Source organism: Canis aureus, chromosome 12 (genome assembly GCF_053574225.1).
Source record: "Canis aureus isolate CA01 chromosome 12, VMU_Caureus_v.1.0, whole genome shotgun sequence".
NCBI lineage: Eukaryota > Metazoa > Chordata > Mammalia > Carnivora > Canidae > Canis > Canis aureus.
In genome coordinates, this window is record NC_135622.1 from 54382832 (window position 1) to 54401170 (window position 18339).

Consider the following 18339-nt stretch of genomic DNA (forward strand, 5'->3'; position numbering starts at 1 on the left):
TTTTTTTTAAGGTAGAAAAATCGGGCCACCTGGGTGGCTCAGTTGGTTAAGCAGCTTTTGATTTTTGGCCCCGTAATGATCTCAGGGTTGTGAGATCAAGCCCTGAGTCCAGCTCCATGATAGGTGTGGAATAGGATTATCTATCTCTACCCCTCTCACCATCCCCACTCTCACACGTTCTCTCTCCTTCTCCCACTCGAAGAAAAAAAAAAAAAAGGCAGTAAAATCATGTAACATCATTAGACTTTCAGGTGCTTTTGTGTTTGTTCTAATCTGGCACAAGTGTTAACTGTAAGTGAATACTATTAGTCTTTCTTTTCATAAAATGCAGTCGTGACAGGGATTTAGCAGTTTAAATATTCAGGAACTTATATGTTCTCTATTTGGCTCAGGATAGATTTTAATTTTTTTTAAATAATTTAATATAGGTCATTTCTTCTTTTTTTTTTTTAATGAAGTAATACACTTTGGGAGTAACAGCATTTCAGACCTGGTTTTGTTTAAAATATGCTCATCCTCTCTCCTCCTCCATAGTTTTTATTTTATCTAGTTTTTTAAGTAGTTTCCTTTTCAGAGCCTGCCTCTGAAGGTGGAGAAAGAATGGAGGCATCAGGGTCTCTTCCTCTATACCAGAGAGCCTACAGTCTGCCCTCCAGCTGAGCCACACTCAGCATCATGAAAGGTCCTACAAAGCTCTGCTCTCTTGAGGATAACTACAACCAAAACGAAATTCCTGACCTCTATGAAAATGTTAGGAGGCTGCTGGCTTTAATTTTTAGAACTCTGATAAAATCCGGAGGTATTCTATTCACACAAAATAAAAATCAAGTCTGTCCATGCCATCTTCCAAGGTAATTTCCACCTTTTGGTTTCACTGACATTCCTAATAATACCCTAAAATATACACTTTTTCCGGATAAAGCTATTAGATAATATCTTGAAAATATCTTCTCCGTAATGCACTAGGATTTGAATTACTTTGCCATTGGCGGTTACTAACCTGGACCAGGAATTCCCCTTGTAGCAAGTGTTTTTCTATTGTTAATTTGTAGCAGTGTTATCATCAGCCCAGTCTTTAACAGACCAGTACAGGAATAAATACTTCTTAGGGTGCCCAACTTTCATTTTTACTGCCAGTCTAGTCTCAGCAAGTATAAAGCTGCTAAGCCAGTACTGTGATAGTGACCCTCTCGGTTAGAGAAAAATCAGATTATGTGCCATCAGAGGAAATAAATGTTAGTATTAGGTGTGATCGACCGAATCATTTCTTTTGCTCAAGTTCCGCCCTCTGAGTGACAGGTGGAGGACAAAATGTCAAGAAGGAGTCCTGCTGGAACAAGTGTTTAGGATGGTGTTTAATACAGCAGAGAGCCAAGATACAGTAGGAGGACACAGTAAAGAATGTGGAGAGGGTAGATACAATAAAGAATTTCGGTTTATGATCTGCCATCTGCTATCTGAAAGAGGAGTAAGTTAGGGAAATAAGTGACTTTCAGTTTTCCATACATGCAAAGGTAAGTCAGTTATTACAAAACTTTTGCTGTTGTATGTGCTGAAAGAAAAGCATATGCATTTAAACATTTTTTAAAAAATAAATCACTCAATAGGCTTAAGAAAAATACTCTAGTTCATATTTCATTGATCTGACCTTTTGATTCAAGATCAGGGAATGAATCCAAGATGGAAACCAAAAAAAAAAAATAATAAAATAAAATAAAAACAAAACAGAAATGAATCATTTCACCATGAAAAAGGCATTTCCAGTCTCAGCTAACCTCGACTAGTTTTTATTGCGTTATTTTTGAAATGCCAAGAAACTGGCTTTGGCCATATTTGCCATCCAACTAAATCACAGCTGTCGATATGCAATTGCTTGCAACAATTAGCTAAACACCATTATTTAACAAATTCCCTGGAAAGGGACATTGATGCTCTAGGTGTCTAACACTGAATCAAGTAACAGTCAAGCTGGGGCTGCAGCACAAGGAGAGAAGTTGGTATGTCCTTGCCCAAGGAAGGGGTTTCAAACAGCCGTAATTTTTTTTTGAAAAAGACACATTTGCCCTGATCCTGCAAGTCCTTTCTGGTTTTCAGGAATGGATTCTGGGATTGGCTAAAGGGGGGGGGGGGGTAAAGCCACCGATTCTAGATTCCTTTCTTAAGGACAGCAAGGGGACAGGAAGAAAAACAGAAATACAGATATGAAATGGTAATGGTATACAACATGGAGAAAAGAAACCTCATGGAACCTGCTAGCAATTTCCACTAAAGCAGTAAACCCCTTAACTGACAGAAATTCAGTACAATATACAGATTAACAACTTCACCATTACTAGGGCTGCCGTTTCAAGCCAAAAAATAAAAATAAAATTAATATTCAAAAACAGAAATTCTCATAAGATTTGAGAAAAATAGAGTGAAAAGGCAATGTTAGCTAAGCTCTTAGCTAAATCCACTCTTAATGGCCCCCAGTATTTAAACTATCATGGATTAAAGCCATGAAAATAAAAATTTCAATTTGAAATTTTATTAGCATGTTGCTAAAATGGTCAATAAAAACATCAACACGATAGGCTTTGTTGACACAGCTGGAAACCTGCTCTCCCACTTCTCAAACTTTATTTCCACTTCCCCGCCTTCTAAGATTTCTATGTTAGGAAAAGCCAAACTAAACATACTGGCTATGGTGCTGTAATAATGCTGGTTTTCTGGAATGTTGCCACGTCTTCCCCCTCCCTCTCCTCCAACCCTTTAAAAAATAGGACTATTTTTGAAATGCAGCCCACGGAGGGAGCAATCTAGGGTTAAGAATAAGCAGCGACCTTCTGCACAAATTCAAGTTCCCAGACGCCAGGTGAACCCTCTGCTCGCCGGGGGGCGGGGCCCGCGCTCCTCCCCAAGGTGGCTGCGCCACGTCCATCTCGGGGCCGGGAAGGCTTCCTGCTGCCAGCGAGGGAGGCTCCCGGGCAATCGGGGTGGGGGTGGGGTGGGGTGGGGTGGGGTGGGGGGTGAAGGGGAGGCGTTCGCTTCCCTCGGTGGAAAGGACTGGAAGCAAACCCCATCGCTCTGCCCGGAGCCTGGCATGCGATGTCAGGAGACTCGGAGCCGGGGAGCTGGGAAAGTGCCGGGCAGCCTCGGGGGGACCCGGAGTCCCGGGGGGCTGGCTTGTGGAAGTCGTTCTCGAGTGCCTAAGGGACGGGCTCGATTCCTTGGAAACCCTGCGACGTGGGGACACATTCCACGCAGGGGCCTCACCTCCGGCCGGTGCGCGCGCGCGTCTGGGGGCGGTGATGGTTCCCGTTAGAGTCGCGCGGGCGGCAGGCACGGACCGGTGCATCCCTGCTGCCCTCGGCCCCTTTCTCCTCCCCCCCCCCCCCCCCGTTACAACGCCGGGGCAGGCGCACGCAGGGGTTCCCGGCACCGTCGCCACCGCTGGGGGGAGGGGAGGGGCCCTCGGCCCCGCGCCCTTTGGTGCCGGCTCCGGAGACTTCCCGCCGCCCGCCGGAGGGGTGCGAGGGCGCAGCCTGGGCGCGCGGGCGGCCGCAGGAGGGCGCTCGAGGGGGCGGGGGGCGGGGGCGCGGCCCGGGAGCGGGGAGGGGCGCGGGGCGCGGGGCGCGGGGCGCGGGGAGACGGGCGGGGCAGGCGGCCGGCCGCGCGGCTACTCCTTGTCGTCCACGAGGTCGGCGAGCTCCTGGAGCACGCGCAGGCGGCCGCTGGCGTCGATGCGGCGCTTCTCGCGGATGAGGTCTTCCAGGCTGTGAAACCTGGCCGTGTGCACCTTGTTGTCGCCCAGGTGCACCTTGAGATAGTACTGCTGCTGCGGCGGCTGCGTGCCGGCCGGCACCTCCCCTCCGGCCTTGAACTCCCGCTTGCCAAAGCGGCACCAGGCGGCGAAGCTCTCCGAGTTCGTCCAGCAGATCTCCTCGCTCTTGAGGCCCAGGTGGCCGCAGGCGTTCTGCACCACCAGCTCGGCCACCAGCGGGCGGTAGCGGTACCAGCTATTCACCACCCGGCCCACGTTGGCCGCGCCCGCCTCGTACAGGCTGTCCTGGCGGATCTCGCCTTGGTGCAGGTGGATGATCTGCCCGCCACCCACGTACACGGCCCAGTGCGGGGCGGGGGCGGGGGCGGGCGGCTCGGGCGCCGGCTGCAGCCACAGCAGCTCCAGCAGGTCGCCGGGCTCGCAGAGCGCGGGCAGCGCCGTGACCGCGTAGACGCTCAGGTCGGCGCCCTGAGGGCCGCCGCTCACTTTGGAGAAGATGCATTCCTGGCCCCGGAAGGCGGAGAACTGAGTTTCGTTGAGGACCAGCTGGTGCAGCAGGTGGTGGTGGTGGTGGTGGTGGTGATGGTGGTGGTGGCGGCTGGGGCTCTCCGGGCAGGGAGTGCAGCCCGGCGGGGCCTTCACGCCGAACTTGTCGGGCTGGCCGCGTTCGTCCAGGTCCTCCTCCTCATCCGAGAAGAAGTAGGCGACCCCGACCCGCAGCTCGTCCTTCTCGATCCCCGACGGGTCCCCTGTGGGCAACTCGCTGTAGTTGAGGTGGGTGATGCGGTCCAGTTGGTTGCCCATCAATGACGCGGCGAGGCGAGGGCCAGGAGCGGGGATCTGCGGAAGCACAGACGGGAGGCAGAGACAGGGTCAGAGTCGGGCTGCCCCCCTCCAGGGCGTGCGGTGCCCCCCGGGACCTGCCCGCCCGCCCCCGCGCCGCTGCTGGGGTCGCGCGGTCCTCCCCCGCGGCAGGACAGGTGCAGAAGCCCCCCCCCCCGCCCCCCAGTCCTTGGGCCGACAGCAGACCCCGTCCGGGGAGCCGGTCCAACTCCCACAAGAGAAAAGGCAGGCGGCTGGAAGGCGTGCGGGGTCCCCGTGGGGGGACAGACCCCCCCCCCCCCGGGAAGGACCCAGGGGTAGGCTGGAAGGAAGAAGGGGCGCCCGAGGCCTCGGAGAGCGTGCAGCAGGCTGCGCTCCCCTTTCTGTCCCCACCCTCGCCAGCCCACCTCTCAGCTTTGCGCTAGGTCGCTCTCCGCCCCTGACAGCGCCTCGCACAATGACAACCGGACACATTCGCACTCACTTGACACCAGCACGATCTTGTTCACTTGGAGGAGTCCAGGCACTGACAGGCTGGCTGATACACTCGTGTGATAGTGTCACATACACACAATGACAAACCTTCGCGACGACACAGTCAGACCCCCACATTCGTACACAGGGCTCCCCCCCCCACGCTTGCACGCTCGCCAGGGCACGGACACCCACGCACCGGGGCACACCTGCCCGCGCCAGCAGGTGCACTCTGCCCCGACTTCTCTCGCCGCCTCCCCAGCGGAGCCGCTCGGGCTGCGCCAGGGCGAGGCCGTTCTGTCTAAAAATCACCTAACAAAGAGGAAAGGGAAAGATGGGGGGGGGGGGGAGCCAGTGCGGTGGAGGTGTGCGGGGGCGGGCGTGGGTCGTGAAGGGAGGTCCGCTTTCAGCCGCGAGACCCCTTTCCCTCCTACCCGGCACAGGGTCCAAACAGTCGGACGAAGAAAACCCGCTTCCAAGGCAAAGAAAGCCGCCTCTCCGTACCCGTGATTTCCCTGCTCCCGAAACCCCAAACTCCTTTAAAGTCTCCTGGTCCCCATGGGTGCTGCGGAGGCGGCGGTGGCGAGCGGGTCCTGGGCGGCGCGGGGGGTGGCGGCTCCGCTCTGCCCCGCGCGGAACGGTGCGGTGCCCGGTGCGGTGCCCGGTGCCCGGTGCGGTGCCCGGCGCGGTGCCCGTGCGCCTGCCGCTCGGCGCTGGCTGGGGCGCCCGCTGCACCTGGCCAGTCCCGACTGCGCTCTGCTTCCCTCCAGCCGAGCGGAGGACTCTAAGTAGCCCGAGCAGCTGCTTCCAGGGCCCGCCCCGGGACGCGCTCATTGGTTGGGGCGGGCGCCCGGGCCCCGTCAATCTCCGCGGGAGGGGGAGGGGAGCGGGGGCGGGGCTGCGGCGCGCGCTCCGCCCCGGGCCCGCCGGGTCCCCGCGCCCCCGCGCCCCCGAGCGCGCGCGGCCCCCGGAGCGGCGGTGGGAGCCCCCGCGGGGAGCGCGCCCGGGGCGCGGCGCTGCTGCAGGGCCCCGCCGCTGCGCGCGTGCACCCTCGCCCCCCGCGCCCTCCGCAGCTTTCCCGAGCCCATCGAGTGCCGACTCCAGCCACGATGCTGAGTCTGCGGGTGCAGGGGAGCCCCAGGGCGCCCCGGCACCGAGAGGGCGGCCCGGGGCGGGGAGCGACGTTGTCGGGGGCGGGCCCCTGCCCCCCCCATCCTCCCCCGCTCCGCGAGGCGCCCGGGGAAGTCTCGCTTCCCGGGGGCCCCGGGCTGCTCCTCCTCGGCACGCCAGCACCCATGCCTTCCAGACGTCCGGTTCCTCTCTGATCCGGCTGCTGCTGACCGAGCGCTGCGCCCGCTTTCAAAGGAGCATCTTTGACAACCGCGACTGAAAAATCCCAGCCTGGACCAGCCCTCCCCCTAACTGGGCCTAGACTTTGGGGCTGCAATGTTCTGGGGAAGAGTGCGTCACAAATGCCTACAGCCAAGCCCCAGAGCTGCCTTTGCTTAGGGGTTTTTGTCTGGTTTTGTGGCAGAGGGGTGTCCGGCCCAGGCGTACTTAACGATTGCATTTCTGGATGGAAAGTAAATGAATGAATGGGTTCTGGATATTGGATGTTGAAAGCAGACTTTCATACATAAGGCATCCTGTCTAGATCAATAGTTTAAAAGAGCTTGTAACACTAAGCTTTGAAGCGTCCTCAGACACTTGGTTCTACTTTCAAGACGGCACCTGGGGCTTTATGGTGAAGCTTATTATGCCCTTTCCCCGGGGAGAATTGGGTGCTCCTCTTTGTGTCCCCTTGGCAGCTGGCACGAACTCTCAGAACTCTCTCTCTCTCTCTTTTAAATTACAAACCTGTGTTGACTTTCTTGCTCTTTACAAAGTGAACAGTTGGAGGATTGGCAGGTGCTCTCCACAACTTTAAATTCTGGACCTCTTTCGCAATGCCGGCTGTACCACGGGTTCCATCAGCAATGACAGAGATGGAAGGAAAACAGCCTGACCACTTGTCAGTGGGGAGGCGCCGGGCTAAGGGGTTTAAGTGGGTGATTTCATCTTCATGCCTCTGGAGAGGATTCTCTAATACCGCCCACTGCCACAGATGAGGAAGCCAGGCCCAGATACCAGTGCCAGCTATCTCTCTCTCTCTAGGGCCTATGGGCCTCCAGAGCCAGCCTTTACCCTGGCTACACTGTTCATTGAGTTAGTAAAATCTCGCTTCATAAAATGGGAAAACTGATGTCCCAGAGGAGCTACCTGAAGACTGATGGCACATTTTTATTATTACTATTTCTTTTTTGGTAGACAATTCTGCCTAAGTATTGTTGAACTGCCTTCTTAATGTCTCTATATATCCCATAGCCTCCAAATGCAGTGACTTATCAAAATGTCTAATAAATATTGCTGAAAGAAATGGTTTTAAAATGACCATCCTGGGCAGCCCAGGTGGCCCAGCGGTTTAGTGCCGCCTTCGGCCCAGGGAGTGATCCTGGAGACCCACGTCCGGCTCCCCGCATGGAGCCTGCTTCTTCCTCTGCCTCTCTCTCTCTCTCTCTCTGTCATGAATAAATAAATAAAATCTTAAAAAAAACCCAAAAAATTACCATCTGTGTACATTTGACATACATAGATCTTTACAGAAATTCGGCCACGTGCAAGTTATAAAAATACAAGTTACCAGCCTTGGAACCAGCCAAAGGTTGTGATGATCTTTTTTTTAATACTCTTTATAAATAATAAACGATTCTTTTGGGCCCCGAAGTCAAGGGAATTGAACAGCTGGCTTCAGAAATCAAGAAGTGAGTCATTGGTCAGGTTGTAAACTGGACTTAGTGATCTCTGGGAGGGAGTATCTGAAGAGTTCATTATTGGTGGCTGAGAGAGGGACTCCTTGAAAGTAGCCCAGTGCTTGGTGTTGAGGTGCCACCTCTCTGTCTCCCTCTCTCTAAGTCTCTCTCTCTCCCTCTCCCTCTCTCTCAGTCTTCTGTCCAACCTAAGATCAAGTCTTTTTTTTTTAATTTTTATTTATTTATGATAGGCACACAGTGAGAGAGAGAGAGAGAGAGGCAGAGACACAGGCAGAGGGAGAAGCAGGCTCCATGCACCGGGAGCCCGACGTGGGATTCGATCCCGGGTCTCCAGGATCACGCCCTGGGCCAAAGGCAGGCGCTAAACTGCTGCGCCACCCAGGGATCCAAGATCAAGTCTTATGCACAAATATGTACAACATATTTGCTGGGATGCCGTGTTTTGTGTTACTTGTCCTGTCATCTACTGTTCCAGACTACAGAGTAAGCGGCTTCTTCCTCTTTGCTTATCAGCACCCCAACATTCTAAAGGACAGTGAACAAAAAATATTGTTGGAGCTTCAAAATATAGTGCCAAAAGTCTAAAACATCAATACATGACTCTTTGAATTTTCTTTCCATCCCCTCCCCCTGCCAGGGTAAAAAAGCTTACAGCTTTAGGAATCTCAAGGGAGAATAAATAGCCTGAGAGCCCACGTAGAAATATAAAGCAGAGAACACACTGACTGAGGAATGGAAGAGGAATTCAAGTAAAATAAGGAAAATGCATCTACTCTTTGTAGCCTCTTGGCAATGACAAAGATAATAAAGTAAGGAATAGGCCAGTCAACTCAATGAGTTCCAACATCAGAAAACCCAACTTTTATTCTCATCACAAAATATTGTTTGCTAATTGTTTTGTCTATTATTCCTCACCCCATCCTGCCTTTTTATACTGAGGAAATACCATTTTCCAGGAAAAAAAATACAGTCATCAAAAGTACAAACTCTGGAAGCCAATTAGTTTGAATTTTCCTTCAACGTTTTCTATATGGGTAACTTTGAGTGTGTCACTCAACCTTTCTGGGCAGTCAGTTTCTTATCTGTAAAATGTGATACGATAGCATCTGTCTCGTTATAGTGTGTGAGACCTTGCGTGCACACAGTGCCTGGCACACAGTGGTCTTTCAGTAAATGCTACCTATTATTAATGTTATTAGTGGAAGAGGGGAGTGGGTCCCACGTCCTACCTGTTATGACAGCTGTCCAGTTCTGCGTGTCCAATGCCCTAGGAGAAAGCTAACCTGGGATGGATCATCCGACGCTGTCCCTGGCTGGGGTGTGGGACTGCTTCTTTGTTGAGGTGGCAAGAGCCCTGTCTAGCCGGAGACTAGTTCAATGTCTAAAGCCCTGAGGCTGATCACAACCTGTGTCCTGCAGTATTTTGAATTATTTTTACATGAATATTTTCTTTTGTGAGGAATATATACAGAAGACGGTTGGCAGAGGAATGATTAGGGTCATCATATATATGATATATATATCATTCTTTTGCATATATATAATATATATATATATATATATATATATATATATATATATATATTGCATTTTCCATTGGTGCCATCTGGTGTATCATCTTCCTCTTTTTCCTCTTGCCTTCTTTAGCACTACATGAAAGGCTTTTCCCCAAATTTTACTGATCAGGTCCTTGAGTCAAAGTGTTACCCTTTAAAATAGGCCCAAGAACGGAAGGAATGTTTATTTTCTGACAGTTTGCTAAATATTGTTTTTTTCTGTTTATAATATCGTACTTGAACATTTAGGCTTTCATAAACTGTTCCTTTCCCTGTCCTTGACCTCCCTAGGCCCCCAACATACTCACCCAGATCTCAGCTAAAGAGCATTCTGTACCTGTCCGGGGCAGAGACAGTACCATGGCTTCCCCAACCCCATTGCCTTTCCTCTGGGCACACAGCTGAATGACATGCCCCTGCCTAGAATCCAGTTCCACGGGCACCATCTGAATGAGTCTGACCAGTGGAATGAGAGTGGAAGTTTAGAAAGCTTGGCCCCTGAAAATGAAATCATTAACATGATCTTCCGTGCGCTTGTTTTATCCTATTTGGTCCTATGCGGAGGATCCTGGTAGAGTCCTAAGCATTTAAAAGATGACAGAGCCACTAGATGGAAGGAGGCAGGGGTTCCTGAATATGAGTAGAGCAGGAGATTTCTCCTCCCAAGCAGGAGAATTTTTTTTTTCCCAGAGTTTAGGACTTTTAATTTGTCCCAAAGTTGCTGAAGCAAAAATCATGATAAAACATTCTACTTTCTTTTACACCCCCCAATGCAAAAAAAACAAAAACAAAAACTATTTGTAGGAAAAAAATGGTTTTGTACATGGGAAGAAACCATATAAATTCAAAACTTACAGATAAGGATTAGCTCTATCACTCACCTCTTTAAAAAGTTTATATGAATATCCAGTCAAAACCAACAGGGTTTCTCCCTTGAAATGTTATCTATACAAATTTCCAAGTAGACCACAGGACTGCATACCGTCTTGGAATGTCCTCAGAAGGCTCTGTCATTGATCAGGTAATAGAGTAAAAACCCCAGAGTCCCTTTCTTTCAAACAGAAGAGGGAAAGACAGAGGGATGGAAGAAACTACTCAAACTTCTCAAACTTCGTCTTCTTTCCTTGTGGCTTGTGGTCTCTCCCTCCTCCTCTGCCACCTTGGAAGCCTCCTCGCCCTCCAAAGCCTCTCCAGCCTCTGCCACCAAATCCACCTTGGCCTCTTCTGCCACCACCTCGGCCTCCAAAGCCACCCCGGCCTCCACCACGGCCTCCAAAGCCGCCTTCGCCCTTAGGTTTGGCCCAGTCCAAAGTAATTTTGTTTCCATCTATTTCACCATCTTCCATGGCCTGCTTGGCAGCTTTGGCATCTTCCTCACTGTTGAAGTCTACAGAGGCAAACCCTTTGGGGACCCAGTCTCCTGGTCAGTGACTACCCTTGCCCGAACAGAGCCGTCGAACGACTCCCAAACAATCTGCATCAAACTGTGATGTGAGGGGGAAACCAAGTCTTTCTGAGTGAAGCCACCCAAAGTTTTGTGACTATTTGTTGGAGTAGGAACCTGTCCTGATGGGTATACTCTTTGTTATTTTCAAATTCTCTTAGAAGGACAAATAGTCTATCTCCCTCCCATTTTTCCCTTAGTGTCTGTTCTCACTGTGGAGATCAATTTTCCATTGATGAAGTCCTGCCGTGTCCCAGCGTCTTCCAACACTCAGAATTTAAAGCAATCAGCAATGGATGCATGTCCCTACTATTTTTTTTTTCTCTAAACTCACCTGCATGTGACTAACTTACCTGCCTTCTACTTTTTTTTGCTAACCACCAAAATGGCAGAATCACCTCCTTGCAGCTAGGACTAAAGAGAATCCCACTCCCCCTTAACCCCTCTGCACATACTCATGCTCTAAATTTCTAGTTCTTCTTAGGTGCCCTCTTCTAAGTTGAGATTCCATGTTGTCAAATTTTCCTAGTTCTTTCCCATAACTGGACATTCTTAACCAAAAAACTTTTTGTTGTTTTTTTCTTTTTGTTTTGTTTTGTTTTGTTTTGTTTTGTTTGTTTTTTGTGGCTTCTTATCATTTTGCCTTTGCCTTTAAAGACTCATAAACGTTCCCTGGACAAAACTGTCAGCACTTGTGCATTTAATCTGTCCTTGGATGTGAATTATACAAAGGTGTCTCAGCCCAGGATTAATCATTTCTTTGTGTTCTTTTCAGATTTTAGGAGACTGCATGCCTTTTATGTGGGGCCACTTCCATATGATGGTGATGGGAGAGCTCTGGGTAGGCCTGCGTCACTGTCACACACATGCTGCTGGCTTTTTCTTCTGTTTGGAATATCCTTCCCTGCCATCCTAATGTAACTACTAATCAAAATTTATAACCTGTTCAAGCATCAAGCCTTCACATGTGTCGGTCCCCTTGCCAATTGTAATGGAGACTATCCTTTATGGTCTCATAGGACATGAGAGCATGTCCATTATACTGGTCATGAGATGTGGCAAATGTGTCAAAACATTTACCAGATTGAACTAGTATCATTGGTTGATACTTTTTCTTTCTTAATAAACTAAGAATTGTTTGAGGAAAAGCTCCAAATCCAGTTCAAACTTATAATCCCTTTGTTGAGCCTGGGGTTTGGTGCATAGCACAACCTCCATGGATACACCTTGCCTGACTCCGTGCATGCATGAACCATGGTCACCATTTTATTTACTGAGCTGTCAGTGTTTGTTTCTGTTTCAGCTTTCACCTATCAGAGAGCCCCAACACCTTGCTCATGCTCTGAATTACATGGTGTGTGAGAAGGCTTGCTATGTGATAAGCAGTGTCGAGTTTCCAGATGGTCCTCTGGCATCATCAGGAGCCTGGTAGGAGTCCAGCTTCCCAGGCTCTACCCCAGATTTAGTGCAACTTAATGTCAGGATGTGCTCTGGGAATCTGCATTTTAAACAGGCTCCCCAAGAATTCTAGGAGCAGCATCTCCATCACCGGTCAAACGCTTCTCAAGTGTAAGAAATTATTCTCTTGGGTACAGTGAAGCCCTAGAAGAGTAAGCACTTAATAAATACTTGGAATTATATTCTCTAGACATTCTGTGGTCCATCTCTAACAGAAGCAAGGCTCATTTTAGACTTGCCTGTGCTAAACTGGTAAATATATCCATTTGCATTCAAAGGTGTCTGAAGTTAAGTGGTTTTTAAAAAGTCTTATAGCTGTGTGGCAGAGCTGAGGATTTCTCTCTTCTGTTGTTTAAACTCCCATGTCCCAGTCCACTTTTCTCTCACTTTTATTTTTGAGAGAGAGAGAGAGAGAGAGAGAGAGCATATGCACTCACACCAGCGGAGCATGGGGGGATGTGAGGAGGGGCAGAGGGAGAGAGAGAATCCCAAGCAGGCTCCATGCACAGTGCTGCAGAGCCAGAGGCAGGGCGATCTCATGACCCTGAGATCATGACCTGAGCCAAAATCAAGAGTCAGACTGAGCCACCCAGGCGCCCCCACTCCTACCCCATCCACTTTCCTAACAGGCTGTGGTCAGAGCAGAAACTTGAGTCAACAAGGAATCTCTGCTCCCAGATAGTTAATACCCTGTCTAGCTGTTGATTGACTAATGATGGAAGTCCTGGGGTTGTCTCTGCAAAGCACAGCTTCTCTGCCATTCGTATTGCTTCTGAATTTCCTGTTCGCACAGTTCTTTTTCTGGGCCCGTTTCAGCCAAAGACCAGTCCATCTCCCCGTGCACTGAATGCCTTCTCTTTGTGCCTCCTGGAGGGCCTCCCTCTTCATCAGCATTTATAATCCTATTTATTCTCCTAGCTCCTTCCCAATTGCATGTAAATGTTTTTAAGTCTCTTGCATCTTGAAAACATCTCCTGACTATACATCTCCTCTTAGATACACACCTGTCTTGAAAGAGTTGTCAGTACACATTATATCTCAGCCCACCCCGCCTGTGCCATCACTGCACTGCATGGCTCCTCCCAGGGGACCAGTGATCCACTGGTACCGAATCTGATGGGTGCTCCAGGGTCCTTATCTTACTTGCCTTCTCGAAGCATGTGGCACAGCAGGCTACTTCCTCCTAATGGAGAAAAGATTTTTCTTCACCTTCCATAGTACTTCACCCTCCTGGTTTCCTTTCAACCTCTTTGGCTGTTCTTAGGATGTCTTGTGGATCCTCTCCTTCAGCTTGTCCTTTCAGGATTGGTTGCCTTCGGGATTCTGTTCTCGGGTTCTCTTCTCCATGTGCTCTCATTGCATAATCTTGTCTGCTTCTTTGACTTGCATCATATTTCTGTGTGATGATTCCCTAATGGAAATCTGCAGACTCCATCTCTCTCCTGGACTATGGACCCAAACATCCAACAGCCTAGAAGGCATGTCCTGTGGTGGTTCCAAGACACCCACAGGGCAGGATGTCCCATGCTGAGTGCTTCTGGAAACCTACCTTTTCCCCGTTGGTCTGTCTTCTTGGGAACAGGCACCATTGCCCTCTCCATTTCTCAAGGCAATGCCTAGGTGGCATCACATTCCCTCACCCTCAGGCCCCTGGATCACCATGTCCTACTCCAGGGCTTTCTCTCTCCTGTGTGTCTTTCTCATTTTTCCACATTCATCCATCCCCGTGCTGCCCCCCTGGGCCCCAGTCACCTGCACTCCCATCAGAACTGCTTGTAGCAACCTACTTATTTCCCAGACCCCAGTGCTGTTCTATCCATCATCTCCCATTCTGTAACCAGAGAGATCTGTAAAGCGTGCATTTCTCCAGGTCCTCTTCCTGTCCTGCCCTCCACATGGTCCTCGGTCACTCTCCATCGATGTAGGGGGAACATCCAAAGGCCTCGTGGGCTCCAGGAGGCAGCCCTGCACTGCTCAGCCCCATCTTCTGCTAACTTCCCTCTTGCTTCTTGCTTCCTCCTGAGTCAGGAGATGTGTTTTCACTTGTTTCTGTGCTTAGTTCTTTCTCATGTTACTGATTTTGTTCTCTCTGTGAAGACTCTTTCCTACAATCTTACTCCTGGAAAAGGGTTTGTTCTTCAGATCTCAGTGTAGTTTCCCTTCCTCCTGGCAGCCTTCTGGGACTTACCACATCTGCCGTGGATATCTGCACAGCACTGCCACCGCACCTTGTTCTCTCCTGTTGGCGTTGACATTGCCTCGTTCCTTGTCTGTAAGCACTGCAAGGCTGTGAGCTCATTAGGAGCCTGGACTATATCTGTGATGTCCCTCCACCCCCACCCCCACCCTCACCCCCGCCCCCGCCCCCACCTGAATCCCCATCACTAAGCTCCTTCCTTGCTCCCAGGTGGAAGCTGAATGCATATTTGTTAACTAGATCTGCACTGATAGTGGTAGCACCTGTGAGTCAGAGGAACTCCCTGTCTGTGTGTCCGTCCCTCTCTCCTTCCATTACCCTATCTTCCCCTCCCACTTAAATTGCCCATACAACCTATCATCTCATAGGGCAGGGCATCTCTGGTAAACTTGTCATAAATACGTTGGTAACTGATAAAGACACTTTAGAATTTAATAAAAGGGGGAAAGTGCTTATTTTAAATCAGTAAAGAGTAAAGTAGCCACTTAGATTTACATTTCACTTGTTCTAGGCGTTGCCTTCTGGTGTCTTGGCACATTGTTGTAACTACCAAGGCTGATTCATTATGTTATCCTTGCCCAGTAATTATATATATATATATGATGAGGTATTTGTTTATTTATTTTCTAGTTGTCAAAAGTTTGGATCTAGCCACAGACACTGCACATAGTTAATAAAGTACGGTTTCTATTTAAAAACACATACTTAAGATACCACTCCTACTAACACACACTCAGCCTATTTCTAAATTACTAAAGGTAAGGAGTGTAATGTGTGCATATTGCCATGTTCCCAGGCCATCACCCTTCTGGCTCTGATGTTGTCCTCATGGGTCCCATGACACTGCCTTCGATCATATTATCTGAGCTTGTCCTCTTACCATGGCCAAGCAGTTTTCATGTATGGATTCTGTCTTTGAGTGCCTGGATTCAGATCCTGACTCCACTCTTATTACCTGTGGGGCCCTGGGTGAGATGCCTATTGCCCATATGTCTCAGTTTACTCATGTTTATTTATTTATTTTTTAAATTATTTATTTATTTATTTATTTATTTATTTATTTATTTATTTATTTATTATAGTCACACACACAGAGAGAGAGAGAGGCAGAGACATAGGCAGAAGGAGAAGCAGGCTCCATGCACCGGGAGCCCGATGTGGGATTCAATCCCGGGTCTCCAGGATCGCGCCCTGGGCCAAAGGCGAGCGCCAAACTGCTGCGCCACCCAGGGATCCCCTACTCATGTTTAAAATACGAATAATAATAGTATTTTTCCTTAAAGGGTTTTGGTGAGTATTAAGTGAGATTATATATTAAAACACTTAGCATAGTGTCTGGCCCAGAGAAAGGTATTTTTGTTTGTTTGTTTAAGATTTTATTTATTTGAGAGAGATTGAGAGCGAGTATGAGCAGGGTGAGGAGCAGAGGGAGAGGCAGCCTCCCCTGCCAAGCAGGGGGCCCCACATAGGGCTCGATCCCAATACTCCAGGATTGTGACCTGAGCCGAAGGCAGATGCTTAACCAACTGAGCCACCCAGGCACTCTAACGTCTTAATAACTATTAGGTATGATTAAAGAACTCTGCCCTCCTGAGTCCAAAGTACTTTATTTCTCCACATTCCTCCTTTATAAACCTTTGTATTATTCTATTATTCTGATTATTATTCTACTAAAGATCATAGTGTTAAGCCTGAATATTAGACCCAGGATGTATCTTAGATACTGTCCATAATACTAACTTGACATTTGATTTAAAAGCATTTATTTTTTAAAAGATTTTATTTATTTACTTGAGAGAGAGTGTGCAAGTGGGGGGGAGGGGCAAGAAAGAGGGAGAGAATTTGAAGCAGGCTCCCTGCCTAGCACAGAGCCCCTGAGATCATGACCTGAGCCCTAATCAAGAGTCGCATGCCTAACCAATTGAGCCACCCAGGCACCCCTTAAACGTATTTATTGAATTTGTGCTCTGAATCAGATACAGGGCTTGGGCCTGGGGAGTCAAGGTGAAGAGGACACATTCCCTGTTCGCAGTCGTGCTCACATTGGCCTTGGAGAGCTGACCAGGATATAAGTGAATGCAAACAAATGGAGGCAATAAAAGATTTTAGAAGCACGTAAAAGTCAGCACAGAGGAGGGAATTATTAACCAAGGGAGGGATCAAGAAGAAGCTGTTGTAGAATGGAATGATTTTTCTGAGCAGGCAAGACTGAGGCCTTTCAGTCAAAAGGAGCAGCATATGTAAATGCTCAAGAGCCATGACAAATGTGATGTTTCCAGAAAACCTCAAAGTGGTTTGGCGTTGGTGAGAATGTGAAATAGACATGAGCAGGTCGGGAAGTGGCCCTTAAGTGATACCGTTTTAGAAATGGCTGTTAGGAAGTCCATCCTGGTCCGTAGTGTCAGGTTTATACAGAAGGGGAAAAGGGCCGGAGGTGAGGAGACCACTGATGAGGCTGTGGCCAGAGATGGTGTCTGTAGCCCCTCAGGCCGCTATAACAAATACCATAGACTGACTGGCTTCAACAAAAGAAATTTATATCTCATAGTTCTGGAGGCTCAAAGTCCAAGATCAAGGTGCCAGCATGGTTGGGGTCTGGTGAGAACCTCTTCCGGTCTTGCAGACAGGTTGCCTCCTTGCTGTGCTATTGCATAGAGGAAGAGAGACAGACAGACCGACAGGAGAGAGCTCTCCTGCACCTTCCTATTAAAGGCACTAATGCTATCACGAGGGTTTCACTTCCCCCAGGCTCCCTCTCAAAATACCATCACACTGCGGATTAGGATTTCAACATGGATTCTGGGGTGACACAGACATTCAGTCTGTGGCAGTGGGTAAACAATCCTGAGGGCCTGGAATAAGGCAGAGGTAGTGGGAACATAGAGGAACACGTGGCTTTGGGATATCCACAGGAAGCAGATCGATAGGGATTAGTGACTATCTGCATAATTGGGATAATGGGATGAGTTGGGTGATTTTCCCACTCCCTGGATTGGACATCTGAATGGTGCCTGGGATTACCTGGGCAGACTGGCTTCACAGACCACCAGTTGCTTTATGAAAAAAGTATTTTTAAGGTGGGTACTTGACAGAATGAGCACTGGGTGTTATTCTATATGTTGGCAAATTGAACACCAATAAAAAATAAATGTATATAAAAAAAAGAAAAAAGAAAAGAGTATTTTTACTCCTAGTCCTACAGTTCATAGCTCTGCCAAATATGAGCCACCCCCAGCTGCTTCTGAATAGCTGTCTTCCATTGTTACCAATCATTCAGCGGGGCTTGTTTTCTTACTGGTCTTCAAACACACAACATTACTTCTTGCCTTTAGAGCTTTGCTCACAATGTTCCTTCCACATCGCATGTGCTCCATATTCCCCACCTAATCTATCCTTGGAGGTGACTCTAACCTTACCTCCAAAAACTCCCAGCCACTCAGAATGGTGCTGCTCTCTGTTCTGTCTGATTCTTTAATAGATTTCATTGTTTTTCAGGGGCAGATGCAATGCTATGTTCTCATCACCATCTCTCTTCCTAGGGACACAGGAAGATTCTCTCCAGCTTCCCCGTGGTTCGTAGAATTTTAACCTCACGTGCACTACTCCTTGCCCGTGGGAGTGGGAGCTAATGTGATGTGTCCCCTCTGGCCGAGGCAGGGAGCAGGGTTGAGAACTCTCCAGATTTCACCTCTTCTATCCGTGCGTTTTGAAGGAGGGGCTCTAACGTGGTGGGGTTGAAAACAGAAGGAGCCAGGGATGGGAGCTGCCAAAGAGCAAAAACTAACTTTCAGTTTGATTTTGTATGAGTGATCAAG

General features: G+C 49.1%; 1 protein-coding gene across 4 annotated transcripts; it reads right to left on the reverse strand.

The window, feature by feature from the left end:
- Window positions 1-1340: 1340 nt before the first annotated feature.
- Window positions 1341-5823, reverse strand: LRATD1 (LRAT domain containing 1). 4 transcript variants are annotated; one of them, XM_077844078.1, is made up of 2 exons: window positions 5564-5823; window positions 1341-4603 (listed from the first exon to the last, which is right to left on the reverse strand). In XM_077844078.1, exon 2 carries the CDS (start codon window positions 4565-4567, stop codon window positions 3659-3661), a length of 909 nt encoding a protein of 302 aa, XP_077700204.1. In that variant the 5' UTR covers window positions 4568-4603; window positions 5564-5823; the 3' UTR covers window positions 1341-3658. The 4 variants fall into 4 exon arrangements, with proteins under 4 accessions (XP_077700204.1, XP_077700205.1, XP_077700206.1 ...); XM_077844079.1 differs by having other exon boundaries at window positions 5494-5632; XM_077844080.1 differs by lacking the exon at window positions 5564-5823 and adding an exon at window positions 5070-5331.
- Between the last annotated feature and the right edge of the window lie 12516 nt (window positions 5824-18339).

Excerpts from the sequence above, each read along its gene's own strand:
- LRATD1 (XM_077844078.1), bottom strand. The coding sequence starts at position 4,567 with ATGGGCAACCAACTGGACCGCATCACCCACCTCAACTACAGCGAGTTG.